General features: G+C 41.5%; 1 protein-coding gene across 2 annotated transcripts in view; it reads right to left on the bottom strand.

Moving 5' to 3' along the window:
* The window catches only part of MGST2 (microsomal glutathione S-transferase 2), a 46087-nt gene that overhangs the window by 4017 nt on the left and 18297 nt on the right, over nt 1-23773 (bottom strand). The window contains exon 3 of one of the 2 annotated variants that reach the window (XM_053581900.1): nt 7979-8049. The exons of the other annotated variant lie outside the window; for it this stretch is intronic. Within the exon in view, the coding sequence (XP_053437875.1) occupies nt 7979-8049 (71 nt within the window). The remainder of the gene's footprint in view (nt 1-7978; nt 8050-23773) is intronic. 2 annotated transcript variants of the gene reach the window in all.

Raw genomic sequence — 23773 nt, 5'->3', positions numbered from 1 at the left:
TCATCTTCTTTGGCACTATTGTGAAAGGAATAGAGTCCTTGACCATTTTTTCAGCTTGGGTATTGTTGGTATATATAAAGGCTACAAATTTATGAATGTTGATTTTGTAGCCTAAGACGTTGCTGTATTCCTTGATCACTTCTAAAAGTTTTGTAGTAGAGTCCCTAGTGTTTTCCAGATATACCATCATGTCATCTGCAAACAGTGAAAGTTTGATCTCTTTTGACCCTATGTGGATGCTGTTGATTGCCTTTTCTTCCCTAATTGCAATGGCTAAAACTTCCATTACAATGTTAAAAAGCAATGGAGACAATGGGCAACCTTGTGTGGTTCCTGATCTAAGTGGAAATGATTTCAATTTAACTCCATTCAATACGATATTGGCTGTGGGTTTTCCGTAGATGGCCTCTATTAGTTTAAGAAATGTCCCTTCTATACCAATTTTCTTAAGTGTTCTGAATATGAAGGGATGCTGGATATTGTCAAAAGCTTATTCTGCATCAATTGAGAGAATCATATGGTCTTTATTTTTTAATTTGTTTATGTGCTGAATTACATTTATAGATTTACGTATATTGAACCAGCCTTGAGACCCTAGGATAAATCCCACTTGGTCATGGTGTATAATTTTTTTGATGTGTTTTTGGATTCTGTTTGTTAGGATCTTATTGAGTATTTGTGCATCAATATTCATTAGTGATATTGGTCTATAATTTTCTTTTCTTGTTGGGTCTTTCCCTGGTTTAGGGATCAAGGTGATGTTTGCTTCATTGGATGTGTTGGGTAGTATTCCTTCTTTTTCTATATTTTGAAAGAGGTTTAGTAATATAAGTACTAGTTCTTCTTTAAAGGTTTAATAGAATTCTGACATAAAGCCATCTGGTCCTGGGCTTTTCTTTTTAGGGAGATTTTGTATAGTTGATGCTACTTCAGAACTTGACATAGGCCTGTTCAACATTTCCACTTCATTCTGGCTAAGTCTTGGTAGGTGGTATACTTCTAAGTATTGGTCAATTTCTTTCAGATTTTCATATTTCTGAGAGTAAAGTTTCTTGTAATATTCGTTAAGGATTTTTTGAATTTCTGAGGGGTCTGTTGTTATTTTATCTTTACCATTTCTGATTGATGAAATTAGAGATTTTACTCTTTTTTTCCTGGTTAGGTTGGCCAAAGGTTTATCTATTTTATTGATCTTTTCAAAAAAACAACTTTTGGATTTATTGACCTGTTGTATAATTCTTTTGTTTTCAATTTCATTTAGTTCTGCTCTGATTTTGGTTATTTCTTTTCTTCTGCTGGGTTTGGGGTTGGAATGTCCTTCCTTCTCCAGTTGCTTGAGACATCCCATTAAGTTATTAACTTCCTCTCTTTCCGTTTTTCTTGAGGAAGGCTTGCAGTGCTATTAATTTCCCTCTTAGGACTGATTTTGCAGTATCCCAGAGGTTCTGATACTTCGTGTCTTGTTGTTTTGTTCTAAAAATTTGGTGATTTCCTTCTTAATCTCGTCTATAACCCATCTATCCTTCAGCATAAGGTTATTTAACTTCCATGTTTTGTATGGGGATGCAGATTCCTGTTATTATTGAGTTCAACTTTTATTCCATGATGGTCTGAGAAGATGCAAGGGATAATTTCTATTTTTTAAAATTTGCTGAGGTTAGATTTGTGAGCTAGGATTTTGGTCGATTTTGGAGTATGTTCCGTGGGCTGATGAGAAGAATGTGTATTCAATTTTGTTGGGATGAAATGTTCTGTAGATGTCTGTTAAGTCCAGATGTTGAATGGTTAAGTTTAAATCTAAATTTTTTTTTCTTAGCTTCTTTTTGGAGGATCTATACAGCACTGCTAAAGGGGTGTTAAAATCTCCAACTACTATGGAACTGGAGGAAATCAAGTTGCTCAAGTCTGTTAGCGTTTCTCTTATAAATTGAGGTGCATTCTGGTTGGTTGCATAAATATTAATAATTGAAATATCATTATATTGAGTATTACCTATAACAAATATGAAGTGTCCATCCTTATCCTTCCTTATTTTGGTTGGTTGAAAGCCTATTGCATCTGCGAATAGGATTGCAACACCTGATTTTTTTGCTTTCCATTTGCCTGGATTATAGATGACCATCCCTTCACCTTGAGTCTATATTTGTCTTTTAATGTAAGGTGAGATTCTTGTATGCAGCAGATATCTGGCTTGAATTTTTGTATCCAGTCAGCCAATCTGTGCATCTTTAGAGGACAATTTAAACCATTCACATTAATTGAGATTATTGATAAGCCTTTTGAGAGTCCAGGACATTTTTAATCCTTTTGCAACTGTGGAAGTTGGAATTTGATCAAAATTTTCTGGGTGGGTTTACTTTTGTGGTGGAGGACTACACAGGTCTTTATGGAGGATAGGTCCAAGAATATCCTGGAGAGCTGGTTTAATTATAGCAAATTTCTTCAACATGTGAATGTCTTTAAAGTATTTAATTTCTCCATCATAAATGAAACTCAAAAGTTTAGCTGGGTACAGGATCCTGGGTTGAAAGTTGTTTTAGGAGATTAAAAGTCGATGACCATCCTCTTCTAGCTTGAAAGGTTTCTGCAGAGAGATCTGCAGTTATTCTAATATTCTTCCCTTTGTAGGCAATGGTTTTCTTTCGTCTGGCTGCTTTCAGAATTTTCTCCTTCATATTAACTTTAGTGAAATTGATTATGATGTGTCTGGGGGATGTCTTATTCTGGTTCAGTTGTGCTGGCATTCTGAAACTGTCTGCTATCTGAGTTTCAGAATCTCTTGGCATGTCTGCAAAGTTCTCTTTCATAATCTCATGGAGAAGAGTTCTGTGCCTTGTGAAGCCACTTCATCGCTTTCGGGGATCCCTATAAGACAAATATTAGTCCTCTTCAAATTATCCCAGAGCTCTCAGAGAGAGTGATCTGTTTTTGCCCTCCATTTCTCTTCTTCTTTGAGAGTTTGAGAGCATTGGAAAGCTTTGTCTTCAATGTCAGAAATCCTTTCTTCTGCTTGCTCCATTCTGTTACTGAGGGATTCTACTGTGTTTCGCAGATCTTTGAGGGCTACAACTTCTTGTCTTAATGTGTCAAAAATCTTGTCATTTGGTCTTTGAATTTGTTGAATTCTTGAGACATCTTTTGGGTTACTACTTGGAATTCTGATTCGATCTGATTTCTGACATCTCAGCTATTGGTTTGTGCATGGGATCTTGTGCTGTGTCTGCCCCATTGTTCCCATTGTTCCTTGGGGGAGTTAATCTACTCTGATTATTCATATTGCCAGAGTATTTCCATTGATTTCGCCTCATGATTGTTTTTCACTGTTGCCTCTGGCCATCCTCAGAGTTGGGGAGGTGTCTCTCCAAGATTAGACCCCAGCGGGATTACTCTATTATTGCTGGATCTTTGTAGGGAGTAACCCTGTGTAGCTCCTCTGGGGCTGCCCCAGCCTGGGAGTTCTAGTTGTGGGAGCAGCTCTGGAGTGTGACACACCTGGATCCAGCAATAGGGCGGGGGGTGGTGCACACGGTTTAGGGAGTGCCTGGCACTCAGTGACTTTGGCACAGAGGGCCCAAGTCTCCAGCAGTCTCTGGCCAGGAAAAGGGCTCCGCACAGAGGTAAGGGAGGGCTCCAGAGGGCACTCGGCTACCAGAGTCCCTGGCCAGACCAGAGGGCCGGTGTGGAGGCAGGGAGGGTACAGGAGGGAGGATGCAGGGTTGTGCGGCTCCCGGAGTTCCTGGTCAGGGCGTGTGAGGGCCTGGCGGGCACGGGTCACGGCGCAGCTCTTCTGGAGGTCCAGGCAGGCACCCATCGCGGGTCATGGGTTGCGGTGCAGCTCTTACTGGGGTCCGGGCGGGCACTGATCGTGGGTCGTGGGTCGCGGCACAGCTCTTCCAGAGGTCCAGCAGGTGCTGATCACAGGTCCACTGTCCTACTTAGTTCCTCCTCAATGGCACTTGGTTCCTCCTCTTCTTTAACAGTTAATTCTCCATTCATGGCTCATGCCTCCAAGTCAGCAGTGGAATGCTCTACCTCCCACCTCTCTCTGGCCACCGCCATGCCACCTCTTCTCATCTGGACCAGACTCCGCAGCCCAGCTGGCAGTGCTTCAGTTGTGTTCCTAATTCATTTGATAATTTTAAGAAGAGGTTTAGCTTTTAAAATTTTGAGATAGGCTGGGTACCTATACCTCAGTAGTTGGTGTGCCAGCCCTATGCATCAGGGGTGGTGTGTTTGAACTCAAGCCCGGCCTGCTAAATGGGGGGAAAAAACAAGCAAAAGAAGAGAAAGTAGGACCCGAAATCTTCTACTGCATGGTAGATCTGGTTATTGTTTATGTAAACAAAACACTTATTTTCGTGCACTAATTTTACATCCTTCTGCCTTATGAAATATCTTCATTGTGTGTGTTGTTTTTATCATTTATTATTTTATTTCCAAGACGTAAATATTTGTGAAATACAAAGAGGAAAAAAAAATGTTGAGATGACAGGAGAAGCAGTTATGTTGACACTTGGTCTTCTGCTGACCAAAAAGCAGAAATGTCAATGACATTAAGAAAATTATTGAGGAGAAAATATACCTGCCTGAATACATTTTTTATGCAGATGAAAGCACCCTATTCAGGAAAAAAATAGCCACAAAGGACATTTAGCAGTAAGAAAGAAAAGTGAGCACCTGGATTGCAGGCAGGAAGGGATAGACAAACTCTACTGTCTTGTACAAATGCAGGCAGGTTTATGATCAGGACTGCCCTTATCTATAAAACTGCCAGTCTTCTTGCTCTACAGCAAGAAAGCCTGGACAATGAGAATCTTTTGGTGAGGGGTTGGATTCATTGATGCTTTGTTCCTGAAGTCAGGAAGTACCTTGCCAATAAGGGACTGTCCTTTAAAATTCTTTTGATATTGGACAATGCCTTTGGCCACCCATCACCATGACTTCAACACTGAAGGCATCAAAGTGGTTTACTTGCCCCTAAATAAAACATCTCTAATTCAGCCCCTAAATCAGAAAATCATAAGGTCCAGCCTTTAAGGCTCATTATACACAGAACTCAATAGAAAAGATTGTCAACACTATGGAAGAGAACCCCAATAGAGTGAACAGAATGAAAGTATGGAAGAATTGCACCATTGAAAATGCCATCATTGGGCAGCTCCTATGGCTCAGTTGGTAGGGCGCTGGCCCCATATACCGAGGGTGGCAGGTTCAAACCCGGCCCCGGCCAAACTGCAACCAAAAAATAGCCGGGCGTTGTGGCGGGCGCCTGTAGTCCCAGCTGCTCGGGAGGCTGAGGCAAGAGAATCGCTTAAGCCCAGGAGTTGGAGGTTGTTGTGAGCTGTGTGAGGCCACGGCACTCTACTGAGGGCCATAAAGTGAGACTCTGTCTCTACAAAAAAAAGAAAATGCCATCATTATTCTAGAAAAAGCTGTGAAAATCACCAAGCCTGAAATAATAAATTTTTGATGGAGAAAACTGTGTCCAGATGCTGTGCGTGACTTCACAGGATTTATGAAAGAGCCAGCCAAGGAAATAATGAAAGAGATTGTGAATATGGCAAAAAAAGAAAAGAAAAAGTGAGGAGGGAAGAGCCTTTGTATTAACCTGGACGGAAGTGGAACACATCATTCTTAGTAAAACATCATAAGAATGGAGAAGCATGAATCCTATGTACTCAATTTTGATATGAGGACAATTAAGGATACAGTGGGGGTGGGGAAAGGGGAGGATAGCAGAGAGAGAAAGAAGGAGGGAGGGGTGGGGAAAGGAAGAGTAGAGAGAGGGAAGGAGGGAGGAGGTGGGGCCTTGGTGTGTGTCACACCTTTTGGGGGCAAGACACTGTTGTAAGAGAGACTTTACCTAACAAATGCTATCAGTGTAACCTGGTTTCTTGTACCCTCAGTGAATCCCTAACAATACAAAAATTTAAAAGAAAAAATATGCATCTTGGAGAAATTCGAGAGCTAATAGATAATACATACTCAAGAGGAATGAACGGAAAATGACTTGATGGACAGGAGGCTTTCAACCAGATGATGAGGAAGAAGATGTACAAGCTGACATTGTACAAACTGGCACAAGAGTTTTGATTATTCCAAACTGCCTTTGATTTCTTTTACACCATGGACCCCTCTATGATAAGGGCCCTGAAACTAAAACAAATGATAGAAGGATTGGTACTGTGTAAAAACATTTTTAGAGAAATGAAAAATCGAAGAAGTCACAGGGAAATTATGAAGTATTTCTGCAAAGTTCCACTCACTGCTTCTGCCTCTCCTCTCTCCTTTCCCTCCTCCTCCATGCCCCTGCCTCTGCCACCCCTAAGAGAGCAAGACCAACCCTCCTCTTCCTCTTCAGCCTGCTCAACGTGAAGATATGGAAGATGGAGACCTTTATGATAATCCACTTCCACTTAATGAATAGTAAATATATTTTCTCTTCTTTATGTTTTATTTTGTTTTGTTGGGGGGGTTGTTGTTTTGTTTTTTTTTTTCTTTTTTTGGAAACAGAGTCTCACTTTGACATCCTTGGTATAATGTTGTGGGTGGCATCATAGCTCACAGCAACTTTTGGGCTCATGCTGTCCTTCTTGCCTCAGCCTCCCAAATAGCTAGGACTACAAACATTAGCCACAATGCCTAGCTAGTTTTTGTATTTTTAGCAGAGACAGGGTCTCACTCTTGTTCAGGCTGAGCACGAACTCCTGAGCTGCAGCCATCCACCTGCCTTAGCCTCCTAGCATGCTAAGATTACAGGCATGAGCCACCATGATCAGCTATGATTCTTCTAGTAATTTTTTTTTTTTTTTGAGACTGAGTCTCACTTTTTCACCCTTGGTGGAGAGGTGTGGCATCATAGCTCACAGCAACCTCAAACTATTGGGGTCAAGTGATTCTCTTGTCTCAGTTTTTCATTTTTAGTAGAGACAGGGGTCTCACTCTTGCTCAGGGTGGTCTCAAACTCATGAGCTAACGCAATCCACCTGCCTTGGCCTCCAAGAGTTCCAGAATTATAGGCGTGAGCCACTACACCCAGCCTCTTAGTAATATTTCTTTTCTCTAGCTGACTTTATTGTAAGAGTACAGTATATTATACACACACACATATAATACACCATATGTGTTAGTTGACTATTTATGTGATGGTGAGCATTCAAATCAACAGTGGGCCATTAGTAGTTAAGTTTGAGAGGAGTCAAAAGTTATAATGTGGAGTTATGACTGCATGAGGGGTTGTCTCCCCTCACCCCTGCATCATTCAAGCGTCAACTGTAGATTATATTTGTAGGTAAGGCTCATGTCATTTTCATCCTTGAGTGCTGAGCATATAGTTTGTCCCAAGTTTTTAAGAAAATTATTCAATTTTGGATGGAGCTGAAACATATTCTTCTTAGCAAAGTATCTCAGGAATGGAAGAAAAAGTATCCAATGTACTCAGCCCTACTATGAAGCTAAATTATAGCTTTTCACATGAAGGCTATAACCCAACTATAGCCCAAGAATATGAGGAAAGGGCCAAGGAAAGGGAAGGGAGGAGGCAGGATAGGGTGGAGGGAGGGTAATCGGTGGGGCCACACCTACGGTGCATCTTAGAATGGGTACAGGCAAAACTCACTAAAGGCAGAATACAAATGTCTACATACAATAACTAAGAAAAGGCCATGAAGTCTACGTTGAACAGTTTGATGACAATATTTCAGATTGTATATGAAACCAGCACATTGTACCCCTTGATTGCACTAATGTACACAGCTATGAGTTAACAATAAAAAAAAGAAAATTATTCAGTTAAATTGGAATGAAGTCAAAGTTAGCGTATCTGCAACACAGCACTCTTTCACATACACAGACATTGCTTATCTTATTTAAAATAGTTCACAAGATCAGTATCTGTACGGTTGCATGGATCTGCTCCTTAATAGTTTTAAGCACCATAGTTGTCATTAGAACAGAGTTGACTATATTTTTTAATTACCTTCGCTAAAATACCATCCAGCCATCCACAATGTAATCAGGAATATGGGATAAAACTCCACACAGTTTTGTCTGCAGGAAAAAATAAAGACATGGGTTATTTTATGAAAAATAAACTATGTACTAAAGCATTGATTTTTCATCTAGAGGTAAATATAAAGTCTATTCAAACAAAAATAACACAAGAACTTACATAAAGAGATTAAATGATTTCATTTTTAATGAAAATGAGTGGGACTCAAACATTGTTTAAACCTTAAAGCAGGGCCAAGAATCATTCTTCTACCTATAAGTTGCCAGTAGTGGAGTGAGTAGTAGCTCTTTTCCAAAAGTCTCCTGAGCCTACCTAAAGAACTCCTCTGTATTTTATCTGAAGAACTCAGGAGACTACTCAATTTATATTAAACATATTCCTTCTAAACAATTCCTATACACCCATTGTCTTCTACTTGAATTACTCAGAACATTAAAAAATTATCAGCTGGGCAATGACTCACACCTGACCTGTAATCCCAGCACTTTTGGACTCTGAGGCAGGAGGATCTCTTGAGGCCAGGACTTTGAGACCAGCCTGAACAACATAGTAAGACCCTGTCTCTACCAAAAAAAAAGTTTAATTAGCTGGGCATATTGGCTTGCCTACAGTCCTACCTACTTGGGAAGCTGAGGCAGAAGGATTGCTTCAGCCTAGAGATTTGAGATTTCAGTGAGTTATAATTATGCCATTGCACTTGAGCCTGGATGACAGATCAAGAACCCACCTCTAAAAAAAATAAAAATAATGTTTAAAAAATCATCTTTTGGGGCGGAGACAAGATGGCGAACTGAAGCCAGCTTTCCACAGAGGCTCCCGTCCTGAAGGAGAGTTAAGGGATGAAAATTTCGCAAGTAACCTGATGGATTCAAGCAGCACCAAGCAAGAAAGTTGAAGAATGCACATCAACCCTGCTGAGGAGAACTGAGACCACAAGGACACAAACAAAAGGTACAAAACCCACCACCAAGCGGACAGGAGTCTCCCCTCCCCCACCTGATCGGCTTAAGAACCCCACAAACAAATGGGCAGAAATCAAAGGCCCTCCCACTACACTTTCGGGGAGAAAGCTACTAAAATCTGGACCTACCTCCCTTACTAGGGTGCCTAGGCATTCTCCTGCCAGACATAAAACTGTATAAAACTGTAAATATCCTTTGCTGGCAACTCTGAGCTCCCAGCACTTCCCTCCACTCTCTCTGAGGTCTAAAAGCCTGTCCCCCAGGAGTTTGGATTCTTGGGTGACTTCTAGAGGGGAGAGGACAGTCCCCGAGCTGCGGCTGGTCAGCGCTGATTCTGGGGCACAGGAAAGAGGTGAGGACAGTCAGTGGAGGGCGACCCTCACCAGGGCGGCGATTCCCTGAGGCGTGATGCAGCAGCCCTCCTTGGGCAATAATACAACCAGGCATAAAACTGAGCGGAACTGTGTGACCTCGCTACCAGTGGCTCTGGGCTCCTGGCGCTCCCTGCACCCTCGCTCTGTGGTCTGGAGACCTGAGTGCCTGCCGTGTGGCCGAGCTAGGAACTGGGTCAAACTGAGTCTGTTTGCTGCCGGCGGCTCTGGGCTCCAGTTGCTCCCTCCACCCCACCCTCACTCTGAAGCCTGAAGGCTTGAGCTGCGGCGCTGCAGCTGGGTGAGAGACTCTGGGCTCTGGGCTCCCAGCGCTCACCCGCCCTCGCTCTGTGATCTGGAGACCTGAGCGCCTGCTGGGCGGCCAGGCAATGAACTAAGTGGAACTGAGTGTGTTCACTGCCAGTGGCCCTAGGCTCCAACCGCTCCCCCCACCCGCCCTCACTCTGAAACCTGGAGGCTTGGGCTGCAGGGGTGCAGAGAAGCTAAAGATTGGGAGGAACTGAGTGTGCTCGCTGATGGCGGCTCTCGGCTCGCGGCACCCCAACCCACCCTCACTCTGGGATCTGAGGTCTGTCCCCCAGGAGTCCAGATTCTTGGGGGATTTGTCAGGGCGTGGACAGTGCCCAAACTGCGGCTGGTCAGTCCTGACTCTGGGACACAGGAGTGAGGCTGGGGGAGAACCACATCAGAGCGGCAGTTCCCTGAGGTGGCTGAAGCCACACCCCCTGCCTCCCTGGGCAACCAGAGGAGGCCACCCCTGAGTATAGGATTTGCCTGAGGTGACTCACAGACCCAGGAAACTTACAGGGCAGGGCCAACTCAGAGAACTGAGACTTCAACCCAGAGCAAGTGCTTCACTGGGGTCAAACAGAAGCCAGCTGAAAATAAGTCAGAACCACTTAGCCCTACCACACCAGACAGGGCCCCAGTCTCTCAGGCCACAACACTGAACGGGCCCTCAACTAAACCCCAGGGGAAAAAATCAAAGGCAGTAAAACAACCATGGGGCGGAATCAGCGGAAAAACTCTAGCAACATGAATAACCAGAATAGATCAACCCCCCCAAGGAAAGATATGGCGGATGTAATTGAAGATCCCATTCATAAACAACTGGCAGACGTGTCAGAAATCAAATTCAGAATTTGGATTGCAGCAAGATTGATAAAATGGAATTAGGAATCTGAGGAGAAATTCAAAAGTTGTCTCAAGAATTTAATGAATTTAAAGACAAAACCACCAAAGACTTAGACACACTGAAGCAAGAATTTGCAGCCCTTAAAGATATGAAAAATACAGTAGAATCCCTCAGCAATAGAATGGACCAAGCAGAAGAAAGGATTTCTGACATGGAAGATAAAGCCTTTGAACGCTCCAAAACTCTCAAAGAGGAAGAGAAATGGAGAGCAAAAATGGATCACTCTCTTAGAGAGCTCTGGGATAATTGGAAGAAGGCTAATATACGAATAATAGGAGTTCCGGAAAATGATGAAGTGGCATCGATGGGCACAGAGGCCCTTCTGCATGAAATTATGAAAGAGAATTTTCCAGACATGCCTAGAGACTCTGAAATTCAGACAGCAGACAGTTTCAGAACTCCAGCACGATTCAACCCCAATAAGTCATCCCCCAGACATATCATAATTAGCTTCACTAAAGTTAACATGAAGGAGAAAATTCTTAAGGTTATCAGGAGAAAGAAAGCCATTACCTACAAAGGTAAGAACATTAGAATGACTACAGATCTCTCTGCCGAAACTTTTCAAGCCAGAAGAGGGTGGTCATCGACTTTTAATCTCCTAAAGCAAAATAACTTTCAACCCCGGATCTTGTATCCAGCTAAACTGAGTTTCATCTATGATGGAGAAATTAAATACTTTAATGACATTCATATGTTGAAGAAATTTGCCACAACCAAACCTTCAGGATATTCTCAAACCTATCCTCCATAATGACCAACCCAATCCTCTACTACAAATGTAAACTCACTCAGAAACTCCTGATCAAACTCCAACTTCTACAATGGCAAAAAGATTAAAAATGTCCACTGGACCTGGAGGAGGAGCAAGATGGCGGCCAAGTAACAGCTTCCTTGCATCTGGGCACCGTGAGTCTGGAGAGATAGGACTCCAGGCATCTCTGGCTGGTGGGATCTGCCTATCATCACCCCTGTGAGGATACAGGGAGTCAGCAAGAGACTTCTAGACCCCAAGAGGAGGACTAAAACAGTGGAAAAATGGCAAGTGGTCATGTGCGTTCAATTGGTCTAAACCCGCCCGCAACTGTAAGTTCACTAGCAGCGAGACTGCAAACCGGAAAGGCCTTACCTGTGAACTGTTTTGGTGTCTTTGGACTTGGCACTCAGTTGAACTGCCTTGGGGAGAGCCTGAGTGGGAGTGCGAAGAACTTTGGCTGTTGTCTAGGGCCCCAGTCTGAGCCGCTAAGCCAGACGGAGCTAATAGTGTTTGGCTGTGGGTCACAGGGAGCCATTGTGAGTGATCTGCCCCGGCAAGCTCCGCCCTCAGGGTCACGGAGCTAGAATCGGGTGGGAGCTGGTAACCCAGCGACCAAGTAGCCTAAGGGTGGGGTCTGAGCCACCTTGCAGCCCTAACCCTCAGGGGCAGAGTGAGACCGGTCTTGGCACACTGGGTAAGTGGATAGCCACTTCAGCAGTGATTCCAGCGACAAGCACTTCCCTGGGAAAGCTTCTGCTCAGCAAGTTTACAAGTTCAAAGTGCCTTTTAAGTGGGATGAAGAGAGATTTAGGGTGTCTACCTGCTGGGGTTTGAGAAATCAGCAGCCTCCAATCGTATCAGAACTGTGATTAACATCTCATACCCCAGAAGACCACGTATTGCCCAGACAATATTCAATAACATATACATACTGCTTTGGTTTTGGTTGTGTTTTTTTTGTTTGTTTGTTTGGGGTTTTTTTTTGTTTATTTTGATGTTGTTGATATTGTTTTGTTTTTTAATTTCAACCTTTTCCATACAGATCCTTTTTCTTTCTCAATTTTTCTAGTTTAATTATAATTTCCCATTGCTGCCTTTTTCAATAACTAGAACTTCATTTTTGCTAGTGTTTCTACCGCTATTATTTGGTTTTTCACCCAATTTTATCCTGTAAAGTTTTCTGTTTGCTTGTTTTGGTTTGATTTATAGCATTTCTGTCTTTCCTCTCTACTTGGTGGAGGTGGGGTACTGTGTCTCATCAGGTTAGCAAAGAGCTGCTGACCTCAAGGAAACCACCCAACTAGGCACACCCAGAAGGTGGGGTTTTTTAAAGGTTGTGTCAAAGTACCCTACTGTACACCTATATTGCTCTGTCTCCCTCTTTCTGTGCCTCTCTTCTTTTTATCAATATTCGTTTTACCCATGCCCTCTCCTTTGTCTATTTTTCTTTTTTTTTTCTTATCACTTGGTCCTCCTTTCTTTCATCCCTTTTTTGCTCTTCAACCTTCTCACCTTCTGGTCCTATAACCCTTAGTCCACAGGCATGAGAACTTAAAGAGCAAGAGGAAGTGAAAGGAAAATTAGGGCAAGGAAACAGATAAAAGAAATCACTCATGAGGAAGAATCAGCAGAAAACTCCAGGCAACATGAAGAACCAGTCCAGAACAACCCCGCCAAGGGACCATGAGGTAGCTACTGCAGATGATTCCACCTATACAGAAATGTTAGGAATGACAGAAAGGGAATTTAGAATACACATGTTGAAAACAATGAAAGAAATGATGGAAACAATGAAGGAAACTGCTAATAAAGTGGAAAATAACCAAAAGGAAATCCAAAAACAGAATCAAATAAGAGATGAACAATATGAAGAATATAAAAAGCCAACAATCAGATATATCAATGGGCAAGAGACATGAATAGAACTTTCTCTAAAGATGACAGACGAATGGCTAACAAACACATGAAAAAATGTTCATGATCTCTATATATTAAAGAAATGCAAATAAAAACAACCCTGAGATATCATATAACCCCAGTGAGAATGGCCCACATCACAAAATCTCAAAACTGCAGATGCTGGCATGGATGTGAAGAGAAGGGAACACTTTTACACTGCTGGTGGGACTGCAAACTAGTACAAGCTTTCTGGAAGGAAGTATGGAGAAACCTCAAAGCACTCAAGCTAGACCTCCCACTTGATCCTGCAATCCCATTACTGGGCATCTATCCAGAAGGAAAAAAATCCTTTTATCATAAGGACACTTGTACTAAACTGTTTATTGCAGCTCAATTTACAATCACCAAAATGTGGAAACAGCCTAAATGCCCACCAACCCGGGAATGGATTAACAAGCTGTGGTATATGTATACCATGGAATACTATTCAGCCATTAAAAAAAATGGAGACTTTACATCCTTCGTATTAACCTGGATGGAAGTCGAAGACATTATTCTTAGTAAAGCATCACAAGAATGGAGAAGCATGAATCCTATGTACTCAATTTTGATATGAGGACAATTAATGACAATTAAGGTTATGGGGGGGAGCAGAAAGAGGGACGGAGGGAGGGGGTGGGGCCTTGGTGTGTATCACACTTTATGGGGGCAAGACATGTTTGCAAGAGGGACTTTACCTAACAATTGCAATGAGTGTAACCTGGCTTATTGTACCCTCAATGAATCCCCAACAACTACAAAAAAAAATGTCCACTGGACTTTTGAAAAACTTGATACCCAAAATTTCACCAAACTTATCAATTGTCTCCATCAATGTGAATAGCTTAATCTGTCCTCTAAAGAGACATAAGTTAGCTGACTGGATACAAAAACTCAGACCAGATATCTGTTGCTTACAAGAGTCACATCTTAACTTAAAAGACAAATACAGACTCAGGGTGAAAGGATGGTCATCCATATTTCAGGCAAATGATAATCAGAAAAAAGCAGGTGTTGCAATTTTATTTGCAGACACAATAGGCTTTAAACCAACAAAAGTAAGGAAGGACAAGAATGTTCACTTCATATTTGTTAAGGGTAATACTCAATATGATGAGATTTCAATTATGAATATCTATGCACCCAACCAGAATGCACCTCAATTTATAAGAGAAACTCTAACAGACATGAGCAACTTGATTTCCTCCAGCTCCATGATAGTCAGAGATTTTAACACTCCTTTGGCAGTGATGGATTGATCCTCCAACAAAAAGCTGAGCAAAGAAATTTTAGATTTAAATCTAACCATTCAGCATTTAGATTTAGCAAACATCTACAGAACATTTCATCCTAACAAAACTGAATACACATACTTCTCATCAGCCCACAGAACTTACTCCAAAATTGATCACATCTTAGATCACAAGTCTAACCTCAGTAAATTTAAAGGAATAGAAGTTATTCCATGCATCTTCTCAGACCATCAAGGAATAAAACTTGAGCTGAGTAAAAACAGGAATCTGCATACTCATACAAAAACATATAAGTTAAATAACCTCATGCTGAATGATAGCTGGGTCAGAGATGAAATCAAGAAGGAAATTGCCAAATTTTTGGAACAAAACGACAATGAAGACATGAACTATCAGAACCTCTGGGACACCGCAAAGGCAGTTCTAAGAGGAAAATTTATAGCACTGCCTTCCTCAGGAGAACAGAAAGAGAGGAAGTTAGCAACTTAATGGGACATCTCAAGCAACTGGAAAAGGAAGAACACTCCAACCCCAAACCCAGTAGAAGAAAAGAAATAACCAAAATCAGAGCAGAACTAAATGAAATTGAAAACAAAAGAATAATACAACAGATCAATAAATCAAAAAGCTGTTTTTTTGAAAAGGTCAACAAAATAGATAAACCGTTGGCCAACCTAATCAGGAAAAAAAGAGTAAAATCTCTAATCTCATCAATCAGAAATGACAAAGACGAAATAACAACAGACTCCTCAGAAATCCAAAATATCCTTATGAATATTACAAGAAACTTTACTCTCAGAAATATGAAAATCTGAAGGAAATGGACCGATTCTTAGAAGCTCGTCACCTTCCAAGACTTAACCAGAATCAAGTGGAAATGTTGAACAGGCCCATATCAAGTTTGGAAATAACATCAACCATACAAAACCTCCCAAAAAAGAAAAGCCTGGGACCAGATGGTTTCACATCAGAATTCTACCAAACCTTTAAAGAGGAATTAGTACCTATACTACTCAACCTGTTCCAAAAGGTAGAAAAAGAAGGAAGACTACCCAACATGTTCTATGAAGCAAACATCACCCTAATCCCCAAACCAGGAAAACACCCAACAAGAAAAGAAAACTACAGACCAATATCACTAATGAATATAGATGCAAAAATATTCAACAAGATCCTAACAAACAGAATCCAGCAACACATCAAACAAATTATACATCATGATCAAGATGGCTTTATCCCAGGGTCTCAAGGCTGGTTCAATATACGTAAATCTATAAATATAATTCAGCACATAAACAAAGTAAAAAACAAAGATGACATGATTCTCTCAATCGATGCAGAAAAAGCTTTTGATAACATCCAACATCCCTTCATGATCAGAACACTTAAGAAAATTGGTATAGAAGGGACATTTCTTAAACTGATAGAGGCCATCTACAGCAAACCCACAGCCAACATCATATTGAACGGAGTTAAATTGGAATCATTTCCACTCAGATCAGGAACCAGACAAGGCTGCCCATTGTCTCCATTGCTTTTTAACATTATAATGGAAGTTTTAGCCACCGCAATTAGGGAAGAAAAGGCGATGAAGGGTATCCATATAGGGTCAGAAGAGACCAAACTTTCACTCTTCGCAGATGATATGATTGTATATCTGGAAAACACTAGGGACTCTACTACAAAACTCTTAGAAGTGATCAAGAAATACAGCAACGTCTCAGGTTACAAAATCAACATTCATAGATCGGTAGCCTTTATATATACCAACAATAGTCAAGCTGAAAAAACAATTAAGGACTCTATCCCATTCACAGTAATGCCAAAGAAGATGAAATAATTGGGAGTTTATCTAACAAAGGACCTGAAAGACCTATATAAAGAGAACTATGAAACTCTAAGAAAAGAGATAGCCAAGAATGTTAATAAATGGAAAAACATACCATGCTCATGGCTGGGAAGAATCAACATTGTTAAAATGTCCATACTACCCAAAGCAATATATAACTTCAACGCAATCCCTATTAAAGTTCCACTGTCATACTTTAAAGATCTTGAAAACACAATACTTCGTTTTATATGGAATCAGAAAAAACCTCAAATAGCCAAGACATTACTCAAAAATAAAAACAAAGCAGAAGGAATTACTCTACCAGACCTCAGACTATACTACAAATCGATAGTGATCAAAACAGCATGGTATTGGCACAAAAACAGAGAAGTAGATGTCTGGAACAGAATAGAGAACCAAGAGATGAATCCAGCTACTTACCGTTATTTAATCTTTGACAAGCCAATTAAAAACATTCAGTGGGGGAAAGATTCCCTATTTAACAAATGGTGCTGGGTGAACTGGTTGGCAACCTGTAGAAGACTGAAACTGGACCCACGCCTTTCACCATTAACCAAGATAGACTCTTACTGGATTAAAGATTTAAACGTAAGACATGAAACTATAAAAATACTAGAAGAGAGTGCAGGGAAAACCCTTGAAGAAATTGGGTTGGGCGAGTTTTTTATGACAAGGACCCCCCGGGCAACTGAAGCAGCTTCAAAAATACACTATTGGGACTTGATCACACTAAAAAGCTTCTGCACAGCCAAGAACACAGTAAGTAAAGCAAGCAGACAGCCCACAGAATGGGAGAAGATATTTGCAGGTTATGTCTCCAACAAAAGTTTAATAACCAGAATCCACAGAGAACTCAAACGCATTAGCAAGAAAAGAACAAGTGATCCCATCGCAGGCTGGGCAAGGGACATGGAGAGAAACTTCTCTGAAGAAGACAGGCATGCGGCCTTCAGACATATGAAAAAATGCTCATCATCTTTAATCATCAGAGAAATGCAAATCAAAACTACTTTGAGATATCATCTAACTCCAGTGAGACTAGCCTATATCACAAAATCCCAAGACCAGAGATGTTGGCGTGGATGTGGAGAAAAGGGAACACTTTTGCACTGCTGGTGGGAACACTTTTGCACTTTTACACTGCTGCAAATTAATACATTCCTTTTGGAAAGATATATGGAGAACACTTAGAGATCTAAAAATAGATCTGCCATTCAATCCTGTAATTCCTCTGCTGGGCATATACCCAGAAGACCAAAAATCACATCATAACAAAGATATTTGTACCAGAATGTTTATTGCAGCCCTATTCATAATTGCTAAGTCATGGAAAAAACCCAAATGCCCATTGATCTACAAATGGATTAATAAATTGTGGTATATGTACACCATGGAATACTATGCAGCCTTGAAGAAAGATGGAGACTTTACCTCTTTCATGTTTACATGGATGGAGCTGGAACATATTCTTCTCAGTAAAGTACCTCGAGAATGGAAGAAAAAGTATCCAATGTACTCAGCCCTACTATGAAACTAATTTAGGACCTTCACATGAAAGCTATAACCCCGTTACAACCTAAGAATAGGGGGAAAGGGTGGGGAGGGAGGGGGGATGTGGGTAGAGGGAGGGCCATTGAAAGGATCACACCTGTGGTGCATCTTACAATGGTATATGTGAGGCTTGGTAAATGTAGAATGTAAATGTCTTAGCAAATAACTAAGAAAATGCCAGGAGGGCTATGTCAACTAATGTGATGAAAATGTGTCAAATGATCTCTGAACCAAGTGTATGGTGCCCCATGATCATATTGATGTACACAGCTATGATTTAATAAAAAAAAGTTAAAAAAAATAAAAATAAAAAATCATCTTTAACCAATTTTCCTAAACTTCCTTAAATAAATGAATAAACATATTTCATTCCCATTTTATGGAGGAATAAACTAAGGCCAGAAAGCCCAGGCTGACCGATGCATTGCAGAGTCAAAGTAGTCAATGTCCATCTTCAGATTCCAAAGCTCTGTCCCAATGTTAAGCCAAATTGCCTCTATTAATGGAAGAGTTAAGCAGAAAATTTGATACTATTTTAAGCAAAAGGGAATAGCTCTCTGAGAACTATAATTAATTCACCTACACCTGGCAAAGAGAGAAAAAAAGATGAATTATATTCAGCTTCTTTCCTGAGCTACACCCCCAGGTGATCTTGGTTAGTCTGTCTAAACTCTGCTGACAACACCTCCACCAGAAAGAACTTCAATGTAATTAACAAGCTCGATGCTCATATAAAGACCACTGGCTAGGGCCAGTGTTGTGGCTCTTGCCTGTTATCCTAGCACTCTGGGAGGCTGACATGGATGGATTGCTCAAACTCATAGTTCAAGACCAGACTGCACCTCATCTCTACTAAAAATAGAAAAACTAGCAAGGTATTTGGCAGGTGCCTGTAATCCCACCTACTTGGAAGGCTGAGGCAAGTGGATTGCTTGAACCCAAGAGTTTGAGATTGCTGTAAGCTATGATGGGACCATGGCACTCTACCCAGGGTGGCAGAGTGAGACTGTTATTTGTGTTATTTGTTATTTGTGTTATTTTTGTATATATACATGGCTGATGTAGAGTACTGAAGCACAAGCAGAAAATTTCAACCCCACCAGCAAAGACAATAATGAGGTCACCCACGCACATCTTCAAGTGCCAGGACAGTGACCACCAATCCCCTGGAAAGTTGGCTTCCTTTTCTAACTGTTGGCTTTAAGGCCTAACAGGCCACTTCATGACTTAAGGCATGTCCTGTCTGGAACCCAACACTGATCATCTCACAAACCACAGCTTTGAGTACTTCCTGGTACTCACAGAAGTAACTGAGGTTTTTCTTTCTGCTGCTTCCATCCTGGGCATGATTTTGCTTCTGATGGGTTGTCTTTTAATTAATATTTTTTAACTTGGTAAGTGGCTATGATAGGTTAAGTGAAAAGAAGCTTTATGAATTTGTATGGTAAAAATTATCATAACTATGTAAAAAATAAGCGGCTTCCCAACATTTCCTTTCCCTTGGCTAAATATAATAGAACTGTTTACCAAGAAGTTAAAAAAGAGCAATGCAGAGCTTGTCTTTTCACACTCACTGGAATTTTATATGATGCTTTTTGGAAACAATACAATTGTCCCATTGTTTATTTGGTTTTATAATATGCCTTAGATTATTCCAAGTGTAAGGAATGAACAATGTATTTTAATTCAAAGTTACCTGTGACGAGATTTTATTAAAACACCTTCAAAAGCAACCCACTTTATCCTTCTTAAAAGTCTACTGATTTAGGACTTATTTTTTGTTCTTGTTGTGACTGAAGCTCGCTCTGGCGTAAGTGCAGTGATGTCATCACATAACAAAAGAAATGGCCTACCAAAAATGGCAAAAGCATTTTCTATTTGGAAACTGAGGCCCCGGCAGTGGTAGGGAGGGACAGGAAAATGTCTTGTGTTCTTTTACACTACAGAAGGTGGGCCTGGAGGCCAGTGCCTGGCTGAATGGCAAAAATTCTGAGGTAGAAGCTATGCTGCCAGGAACTCTGGGGTTTTGGTTATGTGTAGGAAAAATTGGCATTTTGAGACAAGCAGCCTGCCATTTTTCCTCCTTCGCAGGTAGAGTAATAAATTTCCATTCCCTTCTTCTCAAAAACCACTTGTTCTTGTTTATTCTGATGCGGCTTCAAGAACAAGTACTAACTAGTGGCTTGGTATATGGGAGAGTCCTACCCACGTCCAAACTGCACCACAGAGAGCAGAAGTTTTCTGGGTGTCTGTCTACATATGTTGATATGCATGAGTGCTTACCCTTTGTTATAAGCAGATATCACCGTGGACCTCAAACTCTGTCCAGGAAATAGTAACCCAAAAGGCCTTTGCAGGAAGGACAGTGTGGGCCCAGCTAACCAACCTGATTTTCCTGAGCTGAGGTTGCCAGAACATGAGATTTCCCATTTTAAAACCAGGACAGTCCTAGATAAATGGCCCCAAATCCGGCAGTTTCTTCAACCCCAGTCTCCAAACGCTTCTGATGGCACAGAATCAGTTGCACTGCCCAGTATAAATAAATACACACGCGCCCTGCGCAGCACTCTGAGGGGGCGAGCGGACCGCAAGGACGAAAGTTGTTACAATAAAGCTTTGGGTGGAGCTACTTCTGGCTAACGAAAAATGCCTGAACGGGCCAAATGGTAAAGTTAGCTGATGTGCTAAGGTCCCTTTTGCTCGCCCACTGGTTGAAAGGAGAAGACCCAGAGAAACCTGAAGGGAGCAGAGCCAGGAGACCGGAGGAGCCTGGGCCTCCAGGGCCGTGTGGGAGGCACTCACCAAAGAGCACCTCCCAGGACTGGTCGTGGGGGACACGCTAACTTCACTGTGTTAAACCACCGAGAATTAGGGTTTTATCTATTAACACCACGCTATACTTCAGATATGGCTTATTTGTCCCCACCAAAACTCATGTTGAAATGTGATTCCCAGTGCGGCTGCTGCTAGAGGTGGGGCCTGGTGGGAGGTATTTGGGTCATGGGGACAGATCCCTCGTCTATGGCTTGGTGTCCTCCCCACCGGATGGTTTAATTCCTACCAGAGTGGGCTGTCATTAAGGCAGAACACTCCCGCTCCTTACCCACTTCCCACGTGCCCGGTTCCCTTCGACCCCCTCCGAGTTTTGACACAGCACAAAAGCCCTGGCTAGGCCAAAGCAGGTGCCTGCCCAGTTTCCCAACAACCTACAGAAAAACAAGATAAACTTCTTTTCTTTATAAGTTACCTAGTCTCAGGTATTCCTCTACTGCAGTGATTTTCAACTGGTTGCTCAGAAAATTTCTAAAGATCATTAATTAAATTATTTAACAGACGTTCAAAGCACAGTATTTTTTCCTCTTTTTTGCTCAACATAATTTAAGTGTGCAGTACAAGTTTAACTACAGATTCAAGTGTACTGTGAGATTTAAAAAAGGTTGAAAAACACTGCTTTATAGTACCACAAAATAGACTAAGACACACAGCTAACATATTTGACTGAAAAGGAATATCCTGTATGTTATAAAGCACACAAAATAAAAACTAAAGGATTGGATTTTAATAATAAATATTTTGGGCTGGTGGCTCATGCCTATAATCGTAGCACTCTGGGAAGCCAAGGCAGGAGGAAAGCTTGAGCTCACAAGTTTGAAACCAACCTGAACAAAATCAAGACCACACCCCTCCCACCCCACCCTCACCCCCCCAGTAAAAATAGAAAAATTAGCTGGGTGTTATGGCAGGCATGTGTAATCCCCGCTATTTGGGAGGCTGAGGCAAGAGGATGCTTGAGCCCAGGAGTTTGAGGTTGCTGTGAGCTAGGCTGATGCCACTGTACTCTTGCCTGGGGCAACAGATACTCTGTCTCAAAAAAAAAAAAGGAAATTAATATTTTCCTCACCCTTACAGTGGGTTACTTAGTATATCCCATCTGGGTGTGCACATCACTTGGGAGACCTGTGGCCTATAATATTTCTGAATATTTCTTCTATTTGATAGATTTCTAGTGAACACACAGCATGAAACTTCACTTGCAACTATCTTGTTCAGAAAGTCTGAAACATTCTCCAAAGGGAAAACTTGATGAGCCACAGAGTATTTCTAATGCCATGGTCACAGTGTATCTTTTTAAAAATAAAAACAGACAAGGCAGTTCAAAGGGGGATTCTTTTTAGATTTTCCTCTTTCATGTTTTTTGTTTGCTTCCTTTTTGCTCTCCTCTTGTTTAGGTAACTCCTTCTGAAGCAGTGGGCTGCACACCATGAACCGCACAGTTTGAATGCATGACCCAGCCTTGGGCTGCTCACCTTGGACCCTGGGAGGTCTCTAGGGTTACTACACTAACTGGAGATCAGAGCAACAGGTTAACACCCTCAGAAAAGGCTTGGGGGAAGAGAGGTTGCTACAGTTAGTCTTTTCATAAAGACTCAAAACTGATGATATTGCTCCTTGCGGAGTGACTCAGCAGTGGGGATGTAAGGGCAGGGCGCAGCTGGAGGCGGGAGGGCACGAGTCTTGCCCCCACCCTTCAGCAGCACTGCTGATAAGGAATAGAACAAGCAGGCACAGAAGGGGGACTTGCAGTTCATCCACATTCCAGCTGCTTCTGTCCCCTGACCACCTGAGCTATCACCCAGCATGTGTGACAGATGGTTTGGTGTTTGCGGAAAATGCTAGAGTTTGAGGGATTCATCACTGAGAGTCAATCTGTCATCTTGGAGATCCCTAGCCCCTTTATAATAATGCGACGGATAAGGGCATCTGGCACTCTCAGCTAATGTCCAAGATGCTTCTACAGGGGCCCCTGGTTACGGACAAGATACGTTCCCAGAATGTCTTCAGGATGGATTTATAACTCAGATCCCTGGTGAATAGCACATATATGATAATAATAATGATGATGAATATTATAATGGCTCATATGTGGTAATAACAATACAGGGTAACACTGTAATAATAAGCTATAAAAACTATTGTGCTCTTTCTTTTATTCAAACAGAACACAAGTATACAAAAAAAAAGTATACAAAAAATTTCAAGGCTGGGCTTGGTGGCTCATGCTGGTAATCTTAGCTCTACGGAAGGCTGAGGCAGGTGGATTGCTTGAGTTCAGGAGTTTGAGACCCGACTGAGCAAAAGCAAAACCTCATCTCTACTAAAAATAAAAAAAAAAAAAACTAGCTGGAAGTTGTGGCAAGTACCTATAGTCCCAGCTACTTGGGCAGCTGAGGCAAGAGGATTTCTTGAGCCCAAGAGTTTGAGGCTGCTGTGAGCTATGACACCACAGCACTCTACCCAGGGCGACAAAGTGATACTCTGTCTCAAAGGAAAAAGAAGAAGAAGATAGGAGAAATTTCAAAACAGAGTATTAAAGGTTAACACTCACCTAATCACCTGATGTTGCTTTAATGCTAGGCTAATAGGAATATTACATTCATTTTGATCTTCTAACCAAATCAATACTAACCTTTCCATTCAATAATTAATCCACTATGCTGCTTTCATTGGAGCACTGCCTTTCACAGGTTCCATGTTCCACACTTTATCCTTTATAACTGTTCTGATAGTTGAGTGATTGAAGCCTAATGCTTTCCCAATGAATGATGGTGCCTGGCCCTTCTCCAAATATTATTTCTACTTTTATTTCCATTGTAATCACCTTTCTCTTTACTGCAGGCTCAACTGGACTTGTGGTGGACTTTTAATTTGGAGGCATAGTTACAAGGGTAAACACAGACTTACGAAATTGAATTTAGAAGTTAAGACAAAAGTGATGCTGTGTGTAAGCAACTGTGGTCTATCAATAAACCACTTACACTATGTGGAAGAAACTATTACTTCCCAAATTATTAATTTAATTAT

The sequence above is a fragment of the Nycticebus coucang genome, chromosome 1 (genome assembly GCF_027406575.1).
Source record: "Nycticebus coucang isolate mNycCou1 chromosome 1, mNycCou1.pri, whole genome shotgun sequence".
Classification (NCBI taxonomy): domain Eukaryota; kingdom Metazoa; phylum Chordata; class Mammalia; order Primates; family Lorisidae; genus Nycticebus; species Nycticebus coucang.
This window is presented reverse-complemented; position numbering and strand designations above follow the sequence as displayed.